The sequence below is a fragment of the Salvelinus alpinus genome, chromosome 13, assembly GCF_045679555.1.
Source record: "Salvelinus alpinus chromosome 13, SLU_Salpinus.1, whole genome shotgun sequence".
NCBI classification, from domain to species: Eukaryota; Metazoa; Chordata; class Actinopteri; order Salmoniformes; family Salmonidae; genus Salvelinus; species Salvelinus alpinus.
Genome location: NC_092098.1, coordinates 49,562,436 through 49,588,463, shown reverse-complemented (window position 1 = coordinate 49,588,463; position 26,028 = coordinate 49,562,436). Strand labels below are relative to the sequence as shown.

At 42.5% G+C, this 26,028-nt stretch overlaps 3 protein-coding genes and 1 long non-coding RNA gene across 7 annotated transcripts in view; 2 read left to right on the top strand and 2 right to left on the bottom strand.

Moving 5' to 3' along the window:
- LOC139537855 (rabankyrin-5-like) overlaps positions 1 to 5,517 on the bottom strand; it is a 37,359-nt gene extending 31,842 nt beyond the window's left edge. The window contains exons 1-5 of one of the 2 annotated variants that reach the window (XM_071339706.1): positions 3,609 to 5,517; positions 1,594 to 1,810; positions 1,107 to 1,225; positions 738 to 873; positions 350 to 473 (exon numbers count right to left, since the gene is read on the bottom strand). In XM_071339706.1, coding sequence (XP_071195807.1) covers positions 350 to 473; positions 738 to 873; positions 1,107 to 1,225; positions 1,594 to 1,810; positions 3,609 to 3,618 — 606 coding nt within the window. In that variant the 5' untranslated portion in view covers positions 3,619 to 5,517. Of the gene's footprint in view, positions 1 to 349; positions 474 to 737; positions 874 to 1,106; positions 1,226 to 1,593; positions 1,811 to 3,250; positions 3,567 to 3,608 lie in introns of those variants that run through there. The other variant, XM_071339705.1, reaches the window with a different exon arrangement.
- Positions 5,518 to 5,663: 146 nt separating this feature from the next.
- LOC139537857 (ubiquitin-conjugating enzyme E2 G1-like) lies at positions 5,664 to 14,484 on the bottom strand. Its single transcript, XM_071339709.1, has 6 exons — positions 14,241 to 14,484; positions 8,553 to 8,655; positions 8,112 to 8,209; positions 7,670 to 7,848; positions 7,297 to 7,419; positions 5,664 to 7,093 (listed from the first exon to the last, which is right to left on the bottom strand). Exons 1-5 carry the CDS (start codon positions 14,284 to 14,286, stop codon positions 7,333 to 7,335), a joined length of 513 nt encoding a protein of 170 aa, XP_071195810.1. The 5' UTR covers positions 14,287 to 14,484; the 3' UTR covers positions 5,664 to 7,093; positions 7,297 to 7,332.
- LOC139537858 (uncharacterized) lies at positions 12,807 to 20,171 on the top strand. Its single transcript, XR_011667609.1, has 3 exons — positions 12,807 to 13,052; positions 18,883 to 18,967; positions 19,606 to 20,171. It is a non-coding gene; the product is annotated as an uncharacterized lncRNA (long non-coding RNA).
- Positions 20,172 to 20,617: 446 nt separating this feature from the next.
- spns3 (SPNS lysolipid transporter 3, sphingosine-1-phosphate (putative)) overlaps positions 20,618 to 26,028 on the top strand; it is a 32,020-nt gene continuing 26,609 nt past the window's right edge. For 2 of the 3 annotated variants that reach the window (XM_071339696.1, XM_071339698.1), the window contains exon 1: positions 20,618 to 20,774. The gene's annotated coding sequence lies outside the window, so the exon portion shown is untranslated. The other variant, XM_071339697.1, reaches the window with a different exon arrangement.

The following is a 26,028-nucleotide window of genomic DNA, read 5'->3' as shown; positions in this document are numbered from 1 at the left end:
GTTGATAAGTGATTCCGAGGGGACTCTATAAGCTTTGGCTACATTGCATGTTCTCTTATCTACTTCATTCATATAGCTAACATATTCTTCTTTGATTTGGAAGATACTGTTGCACAAACAACATGCTGATTTAGGTCTACACCATCACTGGTATTATCAGGCTGTATTAGCTAGCTACGTTTGCTCTTACTCAGTACATTTATTAGCTAGCTAGCTAATAACAGTGAACAGTCAGTTGAACAGTGGACAGTCAGTTGAACAGCGGAAAGTCAGTTGAACAGCGGACAGTCAGTTGAACAGCGGACAGTCAGTTGAACAGCGGACAGTCAGTTGAACAGCGGAGACTCACCCAGTGGCTGGCGATGATCTCTCCACAGTAGTTCATGAGAGTTGTGGCATCCAGCTCCTCAGCCGTCTGGTAGAACCGGATACAGTTTCTCACGTTCACCGATGACATCACCCCTTTCTCACACCTTTTCCAAGAGAACAAAAGCAATATTTGAGGACATTGATGTCAATGGGAGATATTGTACACTGCATTCATAGCCTAGAGGATAGGAAAACACAAAGAGCATAGAGGGACTGAGTTTTAGATGACAGTCGGTAACAGTGCAGTCACCAACTAATCTACAAACCGTAACGAGTAGTCATCTACGAGGCAAGGTCATCAGCGACTGAGCAGAGATTGATTCTCTCAAACACGGACAGTACGTGTGTGTCAGGCAGCCCCTGCCTACCTCTCTCGAAGCAGCTGCAGTTGGAAGCGGTTGGCCAGCTTCATCAGGTCGATGAGGAAGGCATCGTCCTCGCTGAGCTCCAGGTTGTCTGTATAGGCCCAGCGCAACATTGCCATGGCAACCTCCGGTTTGGCATCTGGAACACCCAGCATGGTCGAAGACAGTGTTAACGACCCAGAGTGGAATGAAATATAACTTTACTTAACTATAGCTACACTATCAATAAACTGCTTTTAATGCAGTTGTTGGAAGACAGTTTGTAGTGCATTTTCCAAAAACGGTGAAAACAGTGGACTCATCTTTTTTGGGGGGGTACATTCTGGGCCATTGTGACCGGTAGTGTGACAGCAGGGAGGGTGCTCAACTCACCAGACAGGTCCAGTTCTGAGGTGGAGGCCAGGTTGGCCAGGCTCCAGGCATCACTGCGAGCAGCCAGTACAAACTTGTGAGCGTTGAGTGTCATCTCTCCAACCCTCACCTTCAGATCACTACAAACACGGCAACAGTCACAACATAAGTGAGAAAGAATATAGCCCATGTCCATAACTACAGTAACTAGGTATTGCATATATTTCCCCAGGATTTCTGTAGAAAGCTGTGAATCATAGAATCTTAGACCTTGGTATAACCACTGGAAATAATTGATCATTGGGGTGTCATTGAACAATGAATATGACATCAATTAATAAAACAATGAATATCACATCAAGTGCAATTTTTCAATTTCTTGGCTTTTCCACATCAAGAAAAAGGAGGGGGGGGGAAACCAGCAGGCCCTCTTTCTGACTGTAACCACGGCAACAGCACATGTTGCTGCATACATTATATCACACCTCTCCCCTCCTGTTCCCCTCACCTGTACTGGTTCTGCTGGTAGAGCTGGGCCACGATGTCCAGCAGACGGCTGATGAAGGTGTCTCCTGCCCCGGTTCCGAAGGTGTTGGTGGAGCCCTGGCCAGAAGTTTGAGCAGCCAGCACGGCACAGCGCCTCTCTGTGTCAGCCAGCTTCTGCTGCATCTTCACATACTCCTGCCTCAGCAGGGCTAGGTGCTTCTGCAGCTTGGCCACCTCCTCTGTCACAGAGAGAGGGAAGAGACGGAGTGAGGGGAGAGGTAGAGAGGCAAATGGAGGAGGTGAAGAGAACAAGGAAGCTAGTAAAGAGCTAGGCCTTATGCTGGATTAGAGTTGCATTAAGCACATTCTGTCTCACAATGCTTTGTGTTGTTTGTCCAGATTATGAAATTAACAAAAATAGACATTGTACAACCAAACAGTAAAAACAACCAGTCTAATTTTCTCTTGCTATAGTAACCCAAATCAGGGTTGTATTGTTTCAAGGATGCCTAGTATTTCTCAAGGCAGGTTCCTGGGGATGTTTCTCTTTCAGGCTTATTACGTGTCAGAGCCCACTCAACCCAGGACTGCACATAACTTCCCGCTCCCATTTCCTTCCCATTTCTGCTTACATTTGAGTGAAGACTGAAAGCTGAGGCAGCACATAACTTTGCCCTCCCACGGGTCAGAGGGTTAACTAGCTGACTGGCTATAGCTTCATATACAGTCATTGGGCTATTGTCATGGGGAAGGGACGGCTGCCAGTACCACCTGACCAACGGCCACAGGAAAGGATCACTGCTGCAACAGCAAGATAGGCTGAGCTGTTTAACGAAAAACTGTTTCTGAGTCACATATATTACCACAGTGCAACTTATTGTCACACTTCATTCACAATGTTCCATTCATTTTGAAAAGGGAGGATATGATTACCAATGTTGTGCATGTTATAAGCTTCTTACCTTCCAACTCAGCACTTTTAGACATCTTTAAAATAAACTTTATAGGACCAATAAAAATATAGCTTTCTCTAAGTGTCCAAAGCACTTGGGACCACAATGGAAGAGTGACAAGCTTACGCAATCTAGCTAGTGAGAAATGATTGACTGCCTTGAAAAAATGTGGGAAATACTAAACGAAATCAATGCATGCAACAGTTAAAAGGCAGCACACACACCAACTGGTTTATCATTATAATTTATACCGAGTAGCAAGCTAGTACTGTAAGCCTACTCTACATTCACTCTTCGATGAGGTTGCAACCACACACAGCTGAATGTAAAAAATGTTTAAACTGGCTGTAGTCACATCTAAACAACACATGATCGAGGCACTGACAGTGCTGTCAAAGCAAGCATATTTGTTGCCGAGTAACCAAATCATCTTGACTGAAGTCAAATTGATATATCACACCCGTCAAATACCCAAACATTTTCGCTAGTTACAATAAAAATACGTGCTCAATAACACAACAGCAATTTTGCATTTGGTTACAATGTTTAATTTAACCATCTAGCATGGTACTGTAGCCAAAGTTAGCTAGCGAGCTGGCTAGCTAACTAACGGTACATTGTAACGTAATGCTCATCATAAAAATGAACCCATACTCGGTCGATTTGCTAAGTTACTAAATCAACAAAAATACTAACGTTAGCTAAATGATCGCGTGTAATAATCACCTTCCTTATGCATTCTGCGTTAGCAAATTCTGCTTTCTTTAGTTACCAATCCCGTTCATTGAGTCCAACCACCCGGCGAATTAAGTGGCTAGCCTGCTAAACTAGCCAACGTTAGTTGCCTTCTCCGCCCAACCCAACAACATGCCACCCGAACAGATATAGTAGAACCCGACTAGCTAGTCAGTTGCAAGTGAAAATTAGCAACTAACTGTACAAGACGAAGGGGAGACAGTCGTCTATGTTTTATAACATTACAAATCCCAATTAAATCAAATACAGTATAGCCATTCAAATAATGCATTTAATTCGATTCTAATAAAGAAAGGGCGTAAAAATGTTCAACAAATCAGTCACATACCTTCAGCCATGATGGTTCCGTGGCTTTTGGTTTGCTATCGCGAGATCACAAAGCCGAAATTGGGCGGTGACAGTAAATTCTCTATTCGACAGGTGTACCAGCATCTTTCCAAAGTTGCCTTAAAAAGTAACTGGCATCTTTGACTGATATGCATTGTGAAATAATACAAATCTACCTTGCATATTGTTTCAGATCAATTCCACTTGTTCAGATTTATGGGAATGCATGCATTAGGTACTTGTGTTTAGCTATACCTACATGTTATTACGAATGATCTTCATAATAATTTGTGATTGGTTGAAAAGCGTGAGACATTTGCTGGGCATAAGGTTAAGTGGTACTTGCATTGTCTAGACTGGAGCCTGTTCTTGGCACAGATCCCTGAAACCTGCTTTTCTGAGATCTCTGCCTGGCCAGCAGTTCATGTGGGGAAAGGGAATAAGTCTGTGGCAATCACAACACCTCACATGGTGTGTAAAAGTGCCACTTGGCTTTCTTCTGAATATGAGAAACTACTAACACACACACACACACTATTCACACCTTTGTGCCAAGTGACAGTATTCAATTGTTAATGGATAACAATGAGTCATGGATACTTGCTAAATCTAGCTTAATGTGTTGTGTGAGAACTACATGATACACTATATATACAAAAGTATGTAGACACCCCTTCAAATTAGTGGATTCGGCTATTTCAGCCACACCTGTTGCTGATAGATGTATAAAATTGAGCACACCGCCATGCAATCTCCGTAGACAAACAGTGGCAGTAGAACGGCCTAACTGAAGAGCTGTGACTTTCAACGTGGCACCATCATAGTCAGTTCGTCAAATGTCTGCCCTGCTAGAGCTGCCCCGGTCAACTGTAAGTGCTGTTATTGTGAAGTGGAAACGTCTAGGAGCAACCACGGCTCAGCTGCGAAGTGGTAGGCCACACAAGCTCACAGAACGGGATCGCCGAATGCTGAAGCTCGTAAAAATCATCTGTACTCAGTAGCAAAACTCACTACATTGGAGGCAATGTCAGCACAAGAACTGTTAATATGGAGCTTCGTGAATTGGGTTTCCATGGCCGAGCAGCCACACACAAGTCCAAAATCACCATGCGCAATGGCAAGCGTCGGCTGGAGTGGTGTAAGGCTTGCCACCATTGGACTCTGGAACAGTAGAAACGCATTCTCTGGAGTGATGAATCACACTTCGCCATCTGGCAGTCCGACAAACAAATCTGGGTTTGGCAGATGCCAGGAGAGCGCTACCTGCCCGAATACATAGTGCAAACGGTAAAGTTTGGTGGAGGACGAATAATGGTTTGGACCTGTTTTTCATGGTTTGGCTAGGCCCCTTAGTTCAAGTGAAGGAAGATCTTAACATTCTAAACAATTCTGTTCTTCCAACTTTGTGGCAACAGTTTGGGGAAGGTCTTTTTCCTATTTAAGCATAACAATGCACCCCCATCAACAAAGCAAGGTCCATGCAGAATTGGTTTGTCGAGATTGATGTAGAAGAACTTGACTGGCCTACACAGAGCCCTGACCTCAACTCCATCGAAAACCTTTGGGATGAATTGGAGTTTCCGACTGCGAGCCAGGCCTAATCATCGCCCAACATCAGTGCCCGACTTCACTAATGCTCTTGTGGCTGAATGGAAGCAAGTCCTCGCAGCAATTTTCCACATCTAGTGGAAAGCCTTCCCAGAAGAATGGAGGCTGGTATAGCAGCAAATGGGGTGGACCAACTCCATATTAATGGCCATGATTTTTGAATGAGATGTTTGTCGAGCAGGTGTCCACATACTTTTAGTCATGTAGTGTATGTTTCACCTCAGGCAGGGTTTCACAAACTCTGTCCTGAATCAGCTGTTTAGAACTGGGGGGGAGGGAGGACCAAGTTTGGGATACCCTGACCTAGGGATTCAGACACCACATGATACAGATACACATGAGAACATGCTAGGCAGTAAGATCATGTGTAACAAAGAAGTACATGTCTGATAATATGACAAAACATTGTACATATCATTTTCATTAAAAGAAAACACCCCAACAATTATTGGAGGGGAATCATATTTTAAAATAACTCACTACACAAGGTGACAATTTTCATAACATGAAAAATATACATCAGTATTTTGTCTTTGTACATTAGGCAAGTAAACTGTAATAGTCCATCAGAGCCAGAATAAAATAATACACCAGGGGAAATCGAGGTTCAGGGAGAAGAGGAAGGGAAAATAAAACATGGCACAAACATACATTTTAAATCAAAACCCAGACACTACCAGCATGGAAACCTAATGTTAAAGCATGCATAACAAATCCTACCTAGGACACCACACAAAGGAAATCAAGCGTTGTAAATTAATCTGCTTCATCAAGGTGAATCTAGGACAAATAGCTCCCCACGCCACCCTAAATCTCATCAGAATATTAAAACAAATATAAGACCGTACACCACACACCTGGGGAAGGTTATTGCTACACCAAATGGTTACCAATATTTTTGATTATACATTGTACTGGTGTGAAGGGTTATAAAATAACACTTAAGCAGTTAACAATTTCTCTGACTTCTCTGAAACTAACTCTGGTTCAATACAGGGTGCAATTGCCAAGCAATTTAATAGGAGGCACTTTTGAAAAATGTATAATTAAAAACCTAACTATGAGCTCAATTTGTGAATGCATGACTTGTAATGGCCATGTTCATCTCCAAAGAAACACACCAGAACTTGACAAATGGGGTATGTGATCAATTCGGGGTACACGGTAGGGGGAGTTCATAATGGTGTTAAAATCCCAAATAAAGACTTGCCTCTATAACCTTATATATTTTTTTAAACTGTGACTTACAGCAAATTTTCCTGAAGTGCTAAGGGTGAAGGAACCCATCATGACAAGCATGCTACATGATGTGTCTATTTTAGTGCACCCTCTGCCATTTTGGCCTGATACTCCGGTCATTCTAGAACCAAACGCCGCTGTTCTCCAACAGTGGGATTCTACAACAGCAACGCATTCTTACCATTCTGCCTTCTTCAAGGCTTCCTGTCCATCAAAGCAACCTGTAACATACCTATACAAATACACACTAGAGTGGATGTTGAATGGGGAAGAGGACTAAAAACTTCAATAACTTACAGGGCTCAAATTCTACCTACAGAAGCACTACTTATTTGGTACTATGTGTCTTGCTGGATGGGTAGGAACAGTTGATATATTATCCAGTTGTAGGTCTGTGCTATATACAGGTCTTTACAATCTCTTCCTGAAAAGTTCATAGACTTCAAAAAACGTGTTATTCATCTTCTGTTTTGTTGTTTTTGAGTTGGCACTTGCGTGGCGGTTTTCGGTCAGCATGTGGTAACAGCTGTTAAGTTCTATTGCAGCCTATTGTTGCCAGACGGTTTCTGCCAAATGCAATGAAGACGAGCCTGGCAGAGTGCAGGAAAACAGTGCCATGTTGTTTCTCAAATTGGAGACCTGTGGAAGACAAGAACTTGAAACTTAGAACATATTGATATACTGTAATACACTTCCAGTATAGTGTCTTTCAGAAAATCCAACAGGTATGAACAAAGTGTGAACAGTTGGATAAGTGACTCAGAGATGCAGTATAATAGCATTGGGACCTCTTCAAAATTACAAGACATGGCTTGTAAAAGACCAAAGTCCACTATTCTTACCCTGAAAAAGTGAAGCTAGAAGCAGCTTGATAAAATTCACTCAAAGGCAGTCTCTTGGCTCTTTCTTACACAACGGGCCACTTTTCTTTTGAATTCCCCATGTCGGTCTTCCCTCCACTCTTTCTGCAGGGGAAATCAAAGGTGCAAAAACATTTAAGTTCAAAGATGACACAGTTGTGCTCTCCACAAAAAGGCAAATTTGATGTTTGAGAACCTGGAACATTCAGAATTCTGTACACTAAAGAGACAGAATAGAAATCACCATTTACTCCTTTTGTCCCAAACAACAATCCCCTGATTGTCTATGTATAAAGAACTAATCCGTGTGAGCTTAAACCAGTGATTTGGCCCCTCAGGTGAAAATGAGACTCACTGCAGCGTCGACATTGGCAGGCGAGTCTCCGTTCGGGTCTGCCAACATAGAGATAACACTAATCATGATGGTTTCCACTGTGTGGATGGGTAGCCAACGCTCCTCAGGCTTCTCATAGCCGTACTTATCCTCACCAGGCTCGTGTAAAATAGATATACATACGTCACCGTTCTTGTCAACTGCAAACAGGACAAGAGACATGAAATTAGACTTGTTACATGAAAAGGTTTCAATGGAACACATCCATTTATTTATGTGTGTGTGTAAACAAGGATTTTGGTGCATTCCAAAAAAAATCTTTACTTTACTGAGAAACACAACTGATCCTCCAGAGGGATAGCTGACATTTCCCAAACAGTAAATCAGACCCCCCCCCAAAAAAGGTACTAACACTTCTGAGAAAGAAAAAAAAACATACCCAGTACAATTGACCCATACGTACCATTAGGGTGCCATATATCTGTGATAAATGTCATTTTAGGTGGCCTGAGAGGGTAGTCTTTGGGAAACGTGAGATGTGCTTTGAACACACCACCTTCACTGTGAACAGGAAGGCAGAGAGAAATGCCTGTCGTTATGGTCAAATAGCAGGGGTTGGTAAGATCCAGAAATTTTGACAGACAACTGTTGTACATGACAAATACATTAGTGGTGCCCGGGTTGACTCATAACCCGCAGTCCCCATGGTTATGGGGAGTTAGGCCTACTGCATTTTCTCCCTGGTCCCTAAACGTCTTTGCATCGAGATTGAAGCAGAGATGACAGATGGGTTATTAGCAATAGCTGAACCGCGCACCACTAAAATACATCCCCACATCCAAATACTCCCCAGCTGTCTCATCAACACAGCAAAATCAGAGTGGAACTGGGCTGGCAGACTTACTAGCATGTGTCTGGTGGGCCGATTATTAAGACTTCCCATCTGTAGAGGTCGTTATCGTCTATCAAACCTGCCGAGAATCCCTCCACTGGGTTCTTATTCAGCTCTGGGAAATCAAGAGAAAACATTAACAGTTTTTTCCATCTGAAATACACAACAACAAAAAATAGTAGTGTCTCTACGGTGATGTTTGACAGTGCCGTTCTACGGTGATGTTTGACAGTGGCGTTCTACGGTGATGTTTGACAGTGCCGTCCTACGGTGATGTTTGACAGTGCCGTTCTACGGTGATGTTTGACAGTGCCGTTCTACGGTGATGTTTGACAGTGCCGTTCTACGGTGATGTTTGACAGTGCCGTCCTACGGTGATGTTTGACAGTGCCGTTCTACGGTGATGTTTGACAGTGCCGTTCTACCGTGATGTTTGACAGTGCCGTTCTACCGTGATGTTTGACAGTGCCGTTCTACGGTGATGTTTGACAGTGCCGTCCTACGGTGATGTTTGACAGTGCCGTTCTACGGTGATGTTTGACAGTGCCGTTCTACGGTGATGTTTGACAGTGCCGTTCTACGGTGATGTTTGACAGTGCCGTCCTACGGTGATGTTTGACAGTGCCGTCCTACGGTGATGTTTGACAGTGCCGTCCTACGGTGATGTTTGACAGTGCCGTCCTACGGTGATGTTTGACAGTGCCGTCCTACGGTGATGTTTGACAGTGCCGTCCTACGGTGATGTTTGACAGTGCCGTCCTACGGTGATGTTTGACAGTGCCGTCCTACGGTGATGTTTGACAGTGCCGTCCTACGGTGATGTTTGACAGTGCCGTCCTACGGTGATGTTTGACAGTGCCGTCCTACGGTGATGTTTGACAGTGCCGTCCTACGGTGATGTTTGACAGTGCCGTCCTACGGTGATGTTTGACAGTGCCGTCCTACGGTGATGTTTGACAGTGCCGTCCTACGGTGATGTTTGACAGTGCCGTCCTACGGTGATGTTTGACAGTGCCGTCCTACGGTGATGTTTGACAGTGCCGTCCTACGGTGATGTTTGACAGTGCCGTTCTACCGTGATGTTTGACTTTTCAACTCTATCCAGTCAATAAAGTGAGACATCCATCTCACTAATCAGTATGTGGAAATGCTGGAGTCAGCCTTCTCAGACTGAAAATGTTCCTCTGTGAACATAAATCTTATATTCCACAAATCATCCTTAACCCTAATATTTTTTTTAATTTTATATAAAAAGTGATATCCCTATAAAGTGCCCATTAAACCAAATAAACAGCTTCCTAAGTAGCAGTTTAAACTGAACTCAGAAGTTCACTGTGGTTTAGATGTGCTGTTGCTGTGGCAGCCCGTCTCCTGCTGTGCTGAAACACCAGCACAGTCAAACTGTACCCATCTGTCACATCCTGGGCTCTGGTCCTAAAAGAATCAACTTGGTATGTGGATTTCAACTATTTCATTTCCTCACGAAACAACCATCTCAACAGTGAAGTCAACCTAAAGAGGGCATATTAAAATGGGTCCAATAACACACCTCTTATTGTGTAAGTAACTAGTCAAGCATTCTAAATACAGCAATTATTCATAAACACTAACTTGATCAGGGCTTGCTCAGCTCCACCTTCACCTCAAAGCAGAGCAGTAAACAGTGACCACTGCTGTTACTGGGGGGTGGGCGACTATTACTACGACTGCTGTTACTGGGGGGTGGGCGACTATTACTACGACTGCTGTTACTGGGGGGTGAGCGACTATTACTACGACTGCTGTTACTGGGGGGGTGGGCGACTATTACTACGACTGCTGTTACTGGGGGGTGGGCGACTATTACTACGACTGCTGTTACTGGGGGGTGAGCGACTATTTCTACGACTGCTGTTACTGGGGGGTGGGCGACTATTACTACGACTGCTGTTACTGGGGGGGTGAGCGACTATTACTACGACTGCTGTTACTGGGGGGTGGGCGACTATTACTACGACTGCTGTTACTGGGGGGTGAGCGACTATTACTACGACTGCTGTTACTGGGGGATGGGCGACTATTACTACGACTGCCGTTACTGGGGGGTGGGCGACTATTACTACGACTGCTGTTACTGGGGGGGTGGGCGACTATTACTACGACTGCTGTTACTGGGGGGTGGGCGACTATTACTACGACTGCTGTTACTGGGGGGGTGGGCGACTATTACTACGACTGCTGTTACTGGGGGGTGAGCGACTATTACTACGACTGCTGTTACTGGGGGGGTGAGCGACTATTACTACGACTGCTGTTACTGGGGGGTGGGCGACTATTACTACGACTGCTGTTACTGGGGGGTGAGCGACTATTACTACGACTGCTGTTACTGGGGGGGTGAGCGACTATTACTACGACTGCTGTTACTGGGGGGGTGAGCGACTATTACTAGGACTGCTGTTAATGGTGGTGAGTGACTACGACTACTGCTGTTAATGGGGGTGAGCGAGGAGTCAAAGGGAAACTGATGTAGTACCAATCATGTGTATAAACCCTGGACTGACAGGGGGCGCTGTATTGAAGCCAAAAGGGCAGCCATCCTGGCACTCAATTTTTTTTAAGCTATAGTAATGCATTTATTAACGTCTACACAATATGGCTGACTGGTGGCTTCAAAGCCAATCAACAGCCAATACATAGCATCAGCAATCCAGGGTGTATATACAGTACTTGTCAAAAGTTTGGAAACACCTACTCATTCAAGGGTTTATCTTTATTTTTACTATTTTCTACATTATAGAATAATAGTGAAGACATCAAAACTATGAAATAACACATATGGAATCATGTAGTAACCCAAAAAAGTGTTATATAAAATACATTTTGTATTTGAGATTCTCCAAAATAGCCACCATTTGCCTTGATGACAGCTTTGCACACTCTTGGCATTCTCTCAACCAGCTTCATGAGGTAGTCACCTGGAAAGCATCTCAATTAACAGGCGCCCCTTGTTCATTTGTGGAATTTATTTCCTTCTTAATGCGTTTGAGCCAATCAGTTGTGTTGTGACAAGGTAGGGGTGGTATACAGGAGACCTATTTGGAAACAGACCAAGTCCATATTATGGCAAGAACAGCTCAAATAAGCAAAGAGAAACAACAGTCCATCATTACTTTAAGACATGAAGGTCAGTCAATGTGAAACATTAAGAACTTTTAAAGTTTCTTCAAGTGAAGTCGCAAAAACCATCAAGCGCTATGATGAAACTGACTCATGAGGACCGCCACAGGAAAGGAAGACCCAGAGTTACCTCTGCTGCAGGATAAGTTCATTAGAGTTAAATACAACTCAGATTGCAGCCCAAATAAATGCTTCAGAGTTCAAGTAAGACACATCAACTGTTCAGAGGAAACTCTGTGAATCAGGCCTTAATGGTCAAATTGGTGCAAAAAAACACAACTACTAAAAGGACAAGCAATGAACATTAGACCGGTGGAAATCTGTCCTTTGGTTTGAGGAGTCCAATTTTGAGATTTTTGGTTCCAACCGCTGTGTCTTTGTGAGTCGCAGAGTAGGTGAATGGATGATCTCCACATGTGTGGTTCCCACCATGAGACATGAAGGAGGAGGTGTGATGGTGCTTTGCTGGTGACACCGTCTGTGATTTATTTAGAATTCAAGGCACACTTAACCAGCATGGCTACTACAGCATTCTGCAGTCATACGCCATCCCATCTGGTTTGTGCTTAGTGGGACTATCATTTGTTTTTCAACAGGACAATGACCCAACACACCTGCAGGCTGTGTAAGGGCTATTTGCCCAAGAAGGAGAGTGATGAGTGCTGCATCAGATTGCATCCGCAATCACCCGATCTCAACTCAATTGAGATGGTTTGGGATGAGTTGGACCACAGAGTGAAAAGCAGGAAAAGCAGTCAACAAGTGCTCAGCATATGTGGGAACTACTTCAAGACTGCTGGAAAAGCATTCCTCGTGAAGCTGGTTGAGAGAATGTCAAGAGTGTGCAAAGCTGTCATCAAGGCAAAGGGTGGCTACTTTGAAGAATCTCAAATATACATATAGTTTGATTTAACACTTTTTTGGGGTTACTACATGGTTCGTTGTGTTAATTGATTGTTTTTATGTCTTCACTATTATTTTTAATATTTGTAGAAAATAGTCCAAACTAAAACCCTTGAATGAGTAGTTGTGTTCAAACTTTTGACTGGTAGTGTACGTTCTGAAGTAGTACATCCCCTTTGAACAGCAACCCTGGCGATCATGTTTAGGGCCAGCGAAGGCCTCTGGAACACAGCCACATGGGGCTTTTCTCCCTCAGCTGAGAAACCTTGGCAAGGTGCAGCATAGCCAAGTAAAACTCAACGATACAGTGTACCTCAGACTACATCCAGTCGCTGTCAGTCGATACGAGGAAACAGACGGTGGTTGTATTTTATGAACGTTTAATGAAAAGTATGGATCACAGCAAACAAATTAAGGCACACCGCTACGGAGTACCAACATATGTACAAGGTAAGGGTTTAAGTTTCGACCTTCGGCGACTCGATGTAGTCGGAGATACAGTCCACACACTCGTCTCCGCTCAACTTCGTTGAAGTCAAGTACATCGTGGAGTTTAATTTTACTTGGCTAGGAGCAGCAGTGTTTGTTTATGCATGTCTGTAACTTTTACATGTGTATGAAAAAGGAAATAAGATATCATGGTGAAATCATGGGCTATTGTACACAATTGATTTCATATCCCCCTTCAACATAAAAAAAAAAAATCGAACGATATAACATGGTATCTATCACTCTGAATAGGTCATTTAAGTTTGACAGATACAGCCATATTAGGCTAGCTAGGTACATTTCTCTGAACGTACACCTGGCACCTCGGTTATTTGAGGTAGTTAGCGAGCCGCTAATCATGGAAATAGGTGGTGTGCTGGGATTATGCCATGCCTAGTTGACTAGACATTATGCTGCTTTACAGTCAAGAGACAATTTGTTCTGCATGAAGGGAAAAATAAGTGTGGTTCAGTTAAACTCCTGCACGGCCCTTGCTTAATTTAAAATCAAGCTGACAGTTGTCCAATGACCACCAACTGGCAGTTGACGTGTGTCTGCTAACGTTAGCTAGCAATCGACATCACGTTCAAAACAAAGGGATAGTATATTACACGTTACGTTTAGCTTGCTATCTAGTTAGCTAGCTAAAGTTGAACCATTTCGCGTCAACAATAACAATTTTATCTTTAAACAACGTGGACGTTACCCCCAACATACATTTGGATGGCTAGCCACCGAACGACTAAATATTACCCCAAACTTGGTGGAAAGATAGAAAATATTGTAGCAATGCTAGCTAAATTACTGCCAACTAACGTTAGTTCGCTACCACTGGTTAGCTAACGTTAGATTTAGCTTGTTGGCTAGTAACGTTGGTACAACAGGGGGCTTAGACCACATATTTTATTTGACTCGCTATATTCAACTATCAAAACGAAGTATGCCAATATGTGACATCTCACACCATATACACGATAGTAGCTAGATCGATAAAGTAAAAGCCGAAACAAAGATTACATGTGCCGCAAGTGGGCCAAATGAGATGGATTAGCTAACGTTAGCTAGCATAGCAACCCGACAAGCGAAAAATAACGTTTATAATTAGGTAACGTTAAATTAGTTGACGTTAGCCACCAGTTTATAAATTACCTGCCAGCTGTCTCCTGAGTAACAGTGCTGCCTGAGGCTCCGTCATGGATTACTTGGATTACAAAATGACAAATGTTAATATTGCGAGGTGAGAGAATTAGCTAGCTATTTATTTTCAATAAATAACGACAGCGCCGGTGCAGTTCTTCTTCTTCGATATAACAGCAGTACGCAAACAAACGTTAAAGGTGCATGCCACCACCTACTGTGCTGGAGTGTGTGATCAATCACGGTTTACAATTCTTCTTCTTCATCTTCTTTGATTAGGTTTAACTGCGGTTGGCATCCAATAAATGTTACATTACCGCCACCTACTTTACTGGAGTATAACTCCCTTACACTTTGCTTGAAAATAATAATAATAATTTATAAATCCTCCTACCTAATTTAGTACTTATAAGAAAGTAATAAAGAGCCCTACTAACTTCTAATAGACCCTCCCCATCCCAAAAAAACCTTCCAACCCCGTCCAACCTCAATGATCCTACACTTTCCCTCTCTTCAACAGACTGTAACGATACAATACTTACAACAATATAGCAACACATGCTATATTTCATCGACCATACACTCCAGACACAAACCATTCACATGCTGCCAACCAGATGTAATGACATGTTCAATGTAAAATGTTCTAAGCGCAATCGAGCAAACAACACCTCTTCCTTCCTAATCTGACCTTTCAATCTTTCTCCACCTTTCTTTGTGAGGCATATAAATGCTGGCCCTTGGGCTCAGAGTCCCATCTCTTCTGCCACACATCTATCAAAATGGCTCTGATCTTACATTTGTCCTCACCTCTGCTCAGTGGAACATTAATATCAATTATATCTTGTTTCAAAGCTCTTTTAGCTAACTGGTCTACAATTTCATTCCCTTCCACACCCGAATGTGCTGGGACCCAACAGAATCTCACTAATACACATATTCTCTCAATTCTCCATAATAACATTAATACCTCCAATAGTAGATCACACCTATTAGATTTACCAGATGATCAACTATTTAATCCAGACAGAGAATCTGAGCATACTATAATTCTAACAGCCTTGGTTTCTCAAATGAGTGCCTCGCCTGGTTCACCAACTACTTCTCAGACAGAGTTCAGTGTGTCAAATTGGAGGGCCTGTTGTCTGGACCTCTGGCAGTCTCTATGGGGGTGCCACAGGGTTCAATTCTCGGGCCGACACTTTTCTCTGTATATATCAATGATGTCGCTCTTGCTGCTGGTGATTCTCTGATCCACCTCTACGCAGATGACACCATTCTGTATACATCTGGCCCTTCTTTGGACACTGTGTTAACAAATCTCCAAACGAGCTTCAATGCCATACAACACTCCCTCCGTGGCCTCCAACTGCTTTTAAATGCTAGTGATTGCTGCCCGCACCCGCCCGCCCGACTAGCATCACTACTCTGGACGGTTCTGAGTTAGAATATGTGAACAACTATAAATACCTAGGTGTCTGGCAAGACTGTAAACTCTCTTTCCATACTCACATTAAGCATCTCCAATCCAAAATTAAATCTAGATTCGGCTTCCTATTTCGCAACAAAGCCTCCTTCAGTCATGCCGCCAAACATACCCTCGTAAAACTGACTATCCTACCGATCCTTGACTTCGGCAATGTCATTTACAAAATAGCCTCCAACACTCTACTCAGACTACATCCAGTTTGCTTTCACAGTGCCATCCATTTTGTCACCAAAGCCCCACATACTACCCACCACTGCAACCTTTATGCTCTCGTTGGCTGGTCCTCGTGTAACAGTATAGCTTCCGTCCCTCTCTTCACCCCTACCTGAGCTCGAACCAGGGACCCTCTGCACACATCGACAACAGCCACCCTTGAAGCATCATTACCCATCGCACCACAAAAGCTGCGGCCCTTGCAGGGCAAGGGGAACAACTATTTCAACGTCTCAGAGCGAGTGACGTCACCGATTGAAATGCTATTAGCGCGCACCATCGCTAACCAGCTAGCCATTTCACATCGGTTACACTCGTTACATATTCATCGCCAAACCCACTGGCTCCAGGTCATCTATAAATCTTTGCTAGGTAAAGCCCCGCCTTATCTCAGCTCACTGGTCACCATAGCAACACCCACCCGTAGCACGCACTCCAGCGGGTGTATTTCACTGGTCAACCCCAAAGCCAACACTTGCTTTGGCCGCCTTTCCTTCCAGTTCGCTGCTGCCAATGACTGGAACGAATTGCAAAAATTACTGAAGCTGGAGACTTATATCTCCCTCTCTAACTTTAAGCATCAGCTGTCAGAGCAGCTTACTGATCACTGTACCTGTACACAGCCAATCTGTAAAGAGCACACCCAACTACCTCATCCCCATATTGTTATTTATCTTCTTGCTCTTTTGCACCCCAGTATCTCTACTTGCACATCATCATCTGCACATCTATCACTTCAGTGTTAATGCTAAATTGTAATTATTTCACCTCTGTGGCCTATTTATTGCCTTACCTCCCTACTCTTCTACATTTGCACACACTGTACATAGATTTTTCTATTGTGTTATTGACTGTACGTTTGTTTATGTGTAACTCTGTGTTGTTGTTTTTGCCGCATTGCTTTGCTTTCTCTTGGCCAGGTCGCAGTTGTAAATGAGAACTTGTTCTCAACTGGCCTACCTGGTTAAATAAAGGTGAAATAAATAAATGCACCATGAAGAGTTCTTACCAGGCTTTACATAAGGTAATATTACTGCATGTTTCCAACCACAAGATATAACCCCCCTCACTCCAAATCATATTAAATAATCCAAGGGGAACATGTATGACCTCATCAGGTAGATGCTTAAACATTGCGTAGCACAACTGATCACGACCTAAGGGCTGTATATACACAGCCTATTAAGGCTGAACACATCTCATGTATGGTAAAACCAGCATCCAAAGAAGAGTCAACAGTATCCCTTTTCTTATACACATTAACATAAGCATTTAAAATCTCACACCTGCATTGCTTATATACATCATCCAAAGTCACCTCACCATGTATGCTAGCAAATGTCTCCACCAACAAGTCAGTTTTTTCTTTATCAGATCCCGGACATTTTTTGATCCATAACCAAAACTGGAAGTCGAGCATCTTCCAGTCCTCTTCTTCAACATAGAGCATACATCCCCCAGCTCAGTGCCCTTGCCTATTGTAGAGCAGAACTGTCTCCATGCATTTCTCTTGACAGACTTAATGACCATACGTACTAAAGCTCTCTTCCTTTGAAAATCAACTAGATTTTCAGAAGTCATATTTGCACGCAACACTCTGTAAACCCTATTTAGTTCTCGTATAGCCGCAGTGCACTCTTCAGTCCACCAAGGAACCACCTTCCTTTTCTCACCCACTTCACTCACTGGCACATATACATTCGCAGCACTCAAAATCAGAGGTCACAGAAAGCAGCACATACATCAACCCGGCCTCTCTAAAGACAAACTGTCCAACAGACTTAAAGTAATGCTCACCAAACTTTTCCCAGTCTGCTTTATGAAATCACCATCTTCTAAATGGTACTCTATCTGGGGGCGGCAGGTAGCCTAGTGGTTAGAGTGTAGGGGCGGCAGGTAGCCTAGTGGTTAGAGTGTAGGGGCGGCAGGTAGCCTAGTGGTTAGAGTGTAGGGTTTGAGTGTAGGGGCGGCAGGTAGCCTAGTGGTTAGAGTGTAGGGGCGGCAGGTAGCCTAGTGGTTAGAGTGTAGGGTTTGAGTGTAGGGGCGGCAGGTAGCGTTGGTCCAGTAACCGAAAGGTTGCTAGATCGAATCCCCGAGCTGACAAGGTAAAAAATCTGCCGTTCTGCCCCTGAACAAGGCAGTTAACCCACTGTTCCTAGGCCGTCATTTTAAATACGAATTTGTTCTTAACTGACTTGCCTAGTTAAATAAAGGTTAAATAAAAATCTGGAATAGTAACATCAAAGTTTATGGTACACGAAATTGGGAAATGATCACTTTCAACAGTAGAATCATTCATTACATTACATTCACACATATATGCAATCGAGTTAGAAGCCAGTGTGAGCTCCAGGCAGGATGTAACCCATCTAATAACATCAACTCTTGTACCACATTCATCGTTAAGACATACAGTGCATTCGGAAAGTATTCAGACCCCTTGACTTTTTCCACATTTTGCAATGTTACAGCCTTATTCTAAAACGGATTAAATAGTCCCCCCCCCCCCTCATCAATATACACACAATACCCCATAATGACAAAGCAAAAACAGAAGACTGAAATATAACAAAAGGTTTGATATAGAAACACCAGATGTTTCAATTTTTTATGCTGATTAATAAGGAAATTATGAAAAATATGAATAACATTTCACCCATGAAGCCACTAGAGGGCGATTTGGTCATTTGACTGCAGGAAAGTGTTCTACCCAATGGTGTGTTAGATACTACCCATATATGTTTGCTTGACACCCCCTCATTATCATATTAGAGGAATAAATACATAAATAAATAAATGAAGAAATAATATAAATTAATGAAAATTTGATTTATTATTGAAATAATGAATGATGTATTTATGTGTGCATTCATTTATTTATGTATCTATTTATATGTGCATTTATTTATTCATGTATTTATGGGTGCATGTATTTATTTATAAATATGGCAGGTTTGATCCTCCATACATCAGGACCACAACCATGGATTCCATTCCGATGACCACACTGATTAATCTGCAATAATAACTTTCAAATGTAAGTATTCATGTCGTGTTTGTCGAGGATTTGATGACTTTTAGGACTAAGCAGTTTATTGAGAGTGCCCTCCTAACACATTTTCAGCAACTTTTAATTTTTAATTTTTTTAATCAGTCAGCGACTATAAGCTCTGTGGAAACACTGTAGCACTGTAGAAAGTGACAACTGGGATATTTGTGTACAACTTAGTCAATATGTTTTACTGTAGGCCTAAGCCTGTTTCAAACTAGTAAACCGGAATCATGTAATTAACTTTGGTCGGTTTTGATTATACTGTTTCTCTAAATGGGCATGCGGTAATTGTAGTTTATTTAGATGTTAAACATCTTTATTTCACCTTGATTATCAAGCATTTTAGGAATTTTGTAAGTGAGAATTCACTGTTTTACTTTTCTAGCCAATCAATAAAATATATTTTATAGAGCCTTTTTTATATCAGCAGTTGTCACAAAGTGCTTTACAGATACCCAACCTAAAACCCTAAAGAATAAACAACGCAGGAGCAATTGGCTAGGGAAAACTCCAGAGAGGGAAGAAACCTAGAGAGGAACCATGCTCTGATGGCTGGCCAGTCCTCTTCATAAAGGTGCATTAATACAAGCATTTTCTTATCCCTCTTGTATGTCTGTCCACAGAGCCCAGGATAAGAGTACCCAGAAATGCAATGCATCTATTTTCACCAGTAGATGGAGGAGAAGATGCAGGTCAGTGATCATATCTCCCAAACAAGCTTGGGTAAGTTCATGATACATTGTCACACTTGACTGTACTGTAGGTATGATTAGAAAAAGCGGGGACAGAGGGGACATGATATACTGGTGTTAAACAGACAGCTACCGTTCTCCAGAACAGATCAGGTTTCTTTACTCCTCTACAGCCAAAAGTGTTAAGAAGACAGACAAATAATGAACAAGATTTTGCAGGTGGCAGAGACATGGGTGGTTCTAATAGTCTTTTTGGTAAGGTAATATTTTTTTTTTTATAGTAGAAGGCAATGAAGGATATTGTTTGAGTGCAAGACATTTAACTGACTGCCAAATCGAAATTTAGAGGAGGCATCACATATTATCCAGGCTTATTGTTGTGAACAACATACAATATAATTTCGACAACTTCACGGTTGTGTCTGAAGGCTACAGACAAACAGCAGCACTGTCTCTCTGTGTTATTTAATTTCAAAGTTGCATAATGGCCTGTTATGTTGTCCTGGTAACTGCTTTGCAGGATATATAAAGTTCAATCAGTTAGGATATCTGGGCTGTGAATAGGTATCCCAAATTCTGTTGTGTCACTTAGTGTTTGCTCCAAGTCCATTCTGTATTTTGAGGGCTTTGAAATCCTAACATTTTGAATGCACAACTAGTCCACTCGACTTATATGTTGAAGTAGCCTAAACCATTATAAGCCAGTTGAATGACAACAGGCTTTTTTGTTCTTCAAAATTACCTTGTATTTGGCTCATGGTAATAGATCATTTATTGAGCTGTTGGATCCAAACATTTAGTATTGTATGTAGAGTGCAGTAAGAGATAGCAATGTGTTAGTTTCCAAAGTGGCCATTGGCTTGTTTTCAACATTGCATCACAGTGAAGAACTGTGTGATTGCATATGCCCAACCCAGAGGGGGCTGGCCCCTGTGCTAACTGTTAACTTAATATCGCAGCAGCATATAACCGTTTGAGCCGGAGGAGGATTTCCTGCATGCTCTCTGTCTCTGTCTTAGCTTTGGAGACACACACGGTGACTTCCCATCATCACTAGAAACAACATGGAATGACCTGTTCAAGACTTCATTAACCAAAATGTAAGATCAATTTGATTTATTTTTAATTCAGTCTGTTCGTATGGGTTAAAGTAGCCTACTGTTGACGTTGCCATTACGCTGAGTTCTACAACTGCGTTTTTGACCTGTCACGTCAAGCAAACTCAAACGTAAGTTATATTCTAACTACAGAACCCATGTCCGTGTGTGTAGGCTATATCATGTTTAAAAAACATACCCAGTTGCAGTGGTGTAAAGTACTTAAGTAAAAATACTTTAAAGTACTACTTACGTAGTTTTTTTTAGGGTATCTGTACTTTACTATTTCTATTTTTTACAATTTTTACTTTTACTTCACTACATTCCTAAAGAAAAATAATGTACTTTTTACTCCATACATTTTCACTGACAACCAGTAGTGGTCATTACATTTTGAATGCTTAGCAGAACAGGAAAATGGTCCAATTCGTGCAGTTGTCAAGAGAATATCCCTGGTCACCCCTACTGCCTCTGATCTGGTGGACTCACTAAACAGAGAATATCCCTGGTCATCCCTACTGCCTCTGATCTGGTGGACTCACTAAACAGAGAATATCCCGGGTCATCCCTACTGCCTCTGATCTGGTGGACTCACTAAACAGAGAATATCCCTGGTCATCCCTACTGCCTCTGATCTGGTGGACTCACTAAACAGAGAATATCCCTGGTCATCCCTACTGCCTCTGATCTGGTGGACTCACTAAACAGAGAATATCCCTGGTCATCCCTACTGCCTCTGATCTGGTGGACTCACTAAACAGAGAATATCCCTGGTCATCTCTACTGCCTGGTGGACTCACTTAACTGCTACTGTTGGAGTGTGCCTCTGGCTATCCGTAAAATACAAACACAAGAAAAGTGTGCCGCCTGGTTTGCTTAATATAAGGAATTTGAAATGATTTATACTTGAAATTTTACTTTTGATACTTAAGTATATTGGAGCAATTACATTTACTGTTGATACTTAAGTATATTTAAAACAAAATACTTTTAGACTTTTACTCAAGTAGTATTTTACTGGGTGACATTTACTTTTACTTGAGTCATTTTCTATTAAGGTATCTTTACTTTTACTCAAGTAGGACAATTGGATACTTTTTCCACCACTGCCCAGTTGTTGGTGTGTTTATGTCTGAACAATGCCATTGTATTGTAGTATGTTGCTCTGGGAAGAAGAAGCTGCACACATAATTGCTGTATTGTTGCGATTGACCTGACAGATTCTCTCAGACTTTACTGCTACTGTTGACGTAAACAACCACTGCAGCTATCATTTTAAAAAGCATAAAAATGTGTGATTTACATTGCATATTTATAACACACGGTATGATATTAGTGAACTATGTCAATATTAGTAAAATGTCAATGTATTTCATTTGCAAATCACTGAGGTGTTGAAATAGCTGATACGTCGAGGACAACAAGATTCAAATAATTATATCTTGCCCCAGATTCTTTTGAATACCATTTTAGATTGAATCGAGTTCTAAGTACATCCTACCATTAGGCCTAACAGAGCCTTCTGTTTACATGCTCTACATCAATAGCTTGAAACACAGAGGACATCCCATCAATCAGATCTCCTACTATATTCAGAGGTTATCAGCCCAGAAAAGTCTATAACAAACACAGGAAAGTTAAACATAAACAGTTTTGATAAACATAAACCGTTTTGAACTCTGGCCACCATTGTTACAACATAAATTGCCTGTTTAACAACACACCTTGTGTCCTGAATGACATAGTGATGCAACTATGGTTGCTTCTTTGCCAGAAACCCAGGAGGAGGAGGCTGGTGTATCTGTAGAACGTTGATGCAGCCAAATACTATTGTACGTTGAGACACATTGTAGAGGATTGCTAAACTCTTCTTCCTTCCTCTTCATCTAACAACCACATTTATCCGGTTTACAGCGTTTTAAAATTAGTTCCCACTATTCTGATTGGTCTGTATCACAAGGGTGATTTGCAGTGTTTCCTCAAACAAGATTAACATATTTTGGCATTGACTAAAATAGAAGTGTCCAATGGTATTTTTGGGGGCGGTGAAACATTTTATTTGTCACATGAGCCAAATACAACGGGTCTAAGCCCTTCCTAACGATGCTGAGTTAAAAAAAAATAATAAAAATAAAAATAGTAACATGAGAAATAAAATATACAAGAATGGAGCTATACAGGGAGTATCAGTAGTAGATGGAAAAGGTTGTGGGAAAAGTATCCAGCAAACAGGAAAGCGCTCACCCGGAGGTGGTACTCCTAGTGGCTGGGGACTTAAATGCAAGGAAACTTAAATCGGTCTTACCAAATTTCTATCAGCATGTTAAATGTGCAACCAGAGGGAGAAAAAAACTCTGGACCACCTTAACTCCACACACAGAGACGCATACAAAGCTCTCCGTCGCCCTCCATTTGGCAAATCTGACCATAATTCTGTCCTCCTGATTCCTGCTTACAAGCGAAAATGAAAGCAGGAAGCACCAGTGACTCAATCAATAAAAAAGTGGTCAGATGAAGCAGATGGTAAGCTACAGGACTGTTTTGCTAGCACAGACTGGAATATGTTCCTCCGATGGCATTGAGGAGTACACCACATCAGTCATTGGCTTCATCAATAAGTGCATCGATGATGTCGTCCCCATAGTGACCGTACGTACATACACCAACCAGAAGCCATGGATTACAGGCAACATCCGCACTGAGCTAAAGGCTATAGCTGCTGCTTTCAAGGAGCGGGACTCTAACCCAGAAGCTTATAAGAAATCCCGCTATGTCCCCCGATGAACCACCAAACAGGTAAAGCGTCAATACAAGACTAAGATCGAATCGTACTACACCGGCTCTGACCGCTCGTCGGTTGTGGCAGGGCTTGCAAACCATTACAGACTACAAAGGGAAGCCCAACTGAGAGCTGCCCAGTGACGCAAGCCTACCAGACGAGCTAAACTACTTCTATGCTCGCTTTAAGGCAAATAACACTGAAACGTGCATGAGAGCACAAGCTGTTCCGGAAGACTGTGTGATCACGCTCTCCACAGCCGATGTGGGTAAGACCTTTAAACAGGTCAGAAAGATTACCAGGATGTGTACTCTGACCAACTGGCAAGTGTCTTCACTGACATTTTCAACCTCTCTCGGTTCGAGTCTATAATACCAACATGTTTTAAGCAGACCACCATAGTCCCTGTGCCCAAGAACACTAAGGTAACCTGCCTAAATGACTACCGACCCGTAGCGCTCACGTCTGTAGCCATGAAGTTCTTTGAAAGGAAGGTCATGACTACATCAACACCATTATCCCAGAAACCCTAAACCCCACTCCAATTTGCATACCTCCCTAACAAATCTGCAGATGATGCAGTCTCCATTGCACTCCACACTGCCCTTTCCCACCCAGGACAAAATAAACACAGATGTGAGAATGCTGTTCATTGACTACAGCTCAGCGTTCAACACTATAGTGCCCTCAAAGCTCATCAATAAGCTAAGGACCCTGGGTCTAAACACCTCCCTCTGCAACTGGATGATGGACTTCCTGACAGGCCACCCCCAGGTGGTAAGGGTAGGTAACAACACATCCACCACGCTGATCCTCAACACGGGCCCCTCAGGGGTGCGTGCTCAGCCCCCTCCTAGTACTCCCTGTTCACAGATGACTGCATGGCCAGGCACGACTCCAACACCATCATTAAGTTTGCCGTTGACACAACAGTGGTAGGCCTGATCACCGACAACGATGAGACAGCCTATAGGGAAGAGGTCAGAGACCTGGCCGTGTGGTGCCAGGACAACAACCTCTCCCTCAACGTGATCAAGACAAAGGAGATGATTGTGGACTACAGGAAAAAGAGGACCGAGCACACCCCCATTCTCATCAACGGGGTTGTAGTGGAGCAGGTTGAGAGCTTCAAGTTCCTTGGTGTTCACATCACCAACAAACTAACATGGTCCAAGCACACCAAGACAATCGTGAAGAGGGCATGACAAAACCTATTCCCCCTCAGGAGACTGAAAAGATTTGGCATGGGTCCTCAGATCCTCAAAAGGTTCTACAGCTGCACCATCGAGAGCATCCTGACTGGTTGCATCACTGCCTGGTATGGCAACTGACCACAAGGCACTACAGAGGGTAGTGCGTATGGCCCAGTACATCACTGGGGCAAAGCTTCCTGCCATCCCGGACCTCTATACCAGGCGATGTCAGTCATAGACTGTTCTCTCTGCTACTGCACGGCAAGCGGTAACGGAGCGCCAAGTCTAGGTCCAAGAGGCTTCTTAACAGCTTCTACCCCCAAGCCATAAGACTACTGAACATCTAATCAAATGGCTACCCAGACTGTTTGCATTGCCCCCCCCTCTTTTACACCGCTGCTACTCTCTATTGTTATCATCTATGCATAGTCACTTTAATATCTCTACCTACATGTACATATTACCTCGATTACCTCGACTAACCGGTGCCCCCGCACATTGACTCTGTACCGGTACCCTACTGTATATAGTCTTGCTATTGTTATTTTACTGCTGGTCTTTAATTACTTGTTACTTTCATTTCATATTCTTATTCGCATTTATTTATTCTATTCATTTGATTTAAATTGCATTGTTGGTTAGGGGCTCGTAAGTAAGCATTTCACTGTAAGGTCTACAGCTGTTGTATTCGGCGCATGTAACTAATAATTTGATTTGATTTGAGATCAATGTGCAGTTGATGTATTTGAGGATGAAGGCAGGGTAAAGTGACTAGGCATCAGGATAGATAATAATAAGGTATTTGAGGTAGATATGTACATGAAGGCAGGGTAAAGTGACTAGACATCAGGATAGATAATAATAAGGTATTTGAGGTAGATATGTACATGAAGGCAGGGTAAAGTGACTAGACATCAGGATAGATAATAATAAGGTATTTGAGGTAGACATGTACATGAAGGCAGGGTAAAGTGACTAGACATCAGGATAGATAATAATAAGGTATTTGAGGTAGATATGTACATGAAGGCAGGGTAAAGTGACTAGGCATCAGGATAGATAATAATAAGGTATTTGAGGTAGATATGTACATGGAGGCAGGGTAAAGTATCTCATAGGAGAAAGCATCATAGCGAGCTAAACAGCGCCCCTCTTTCTCTCTACATGTAGGCCCTCTATCTGATACTGTCTTGACAAAAAAAAGTATAAAAATGTGCCAATCAGCGTTGAGCTGAACTGAGCAAACTCAACTGTAAATGGTCCTGGCGAAAATAAAAAAAATGTC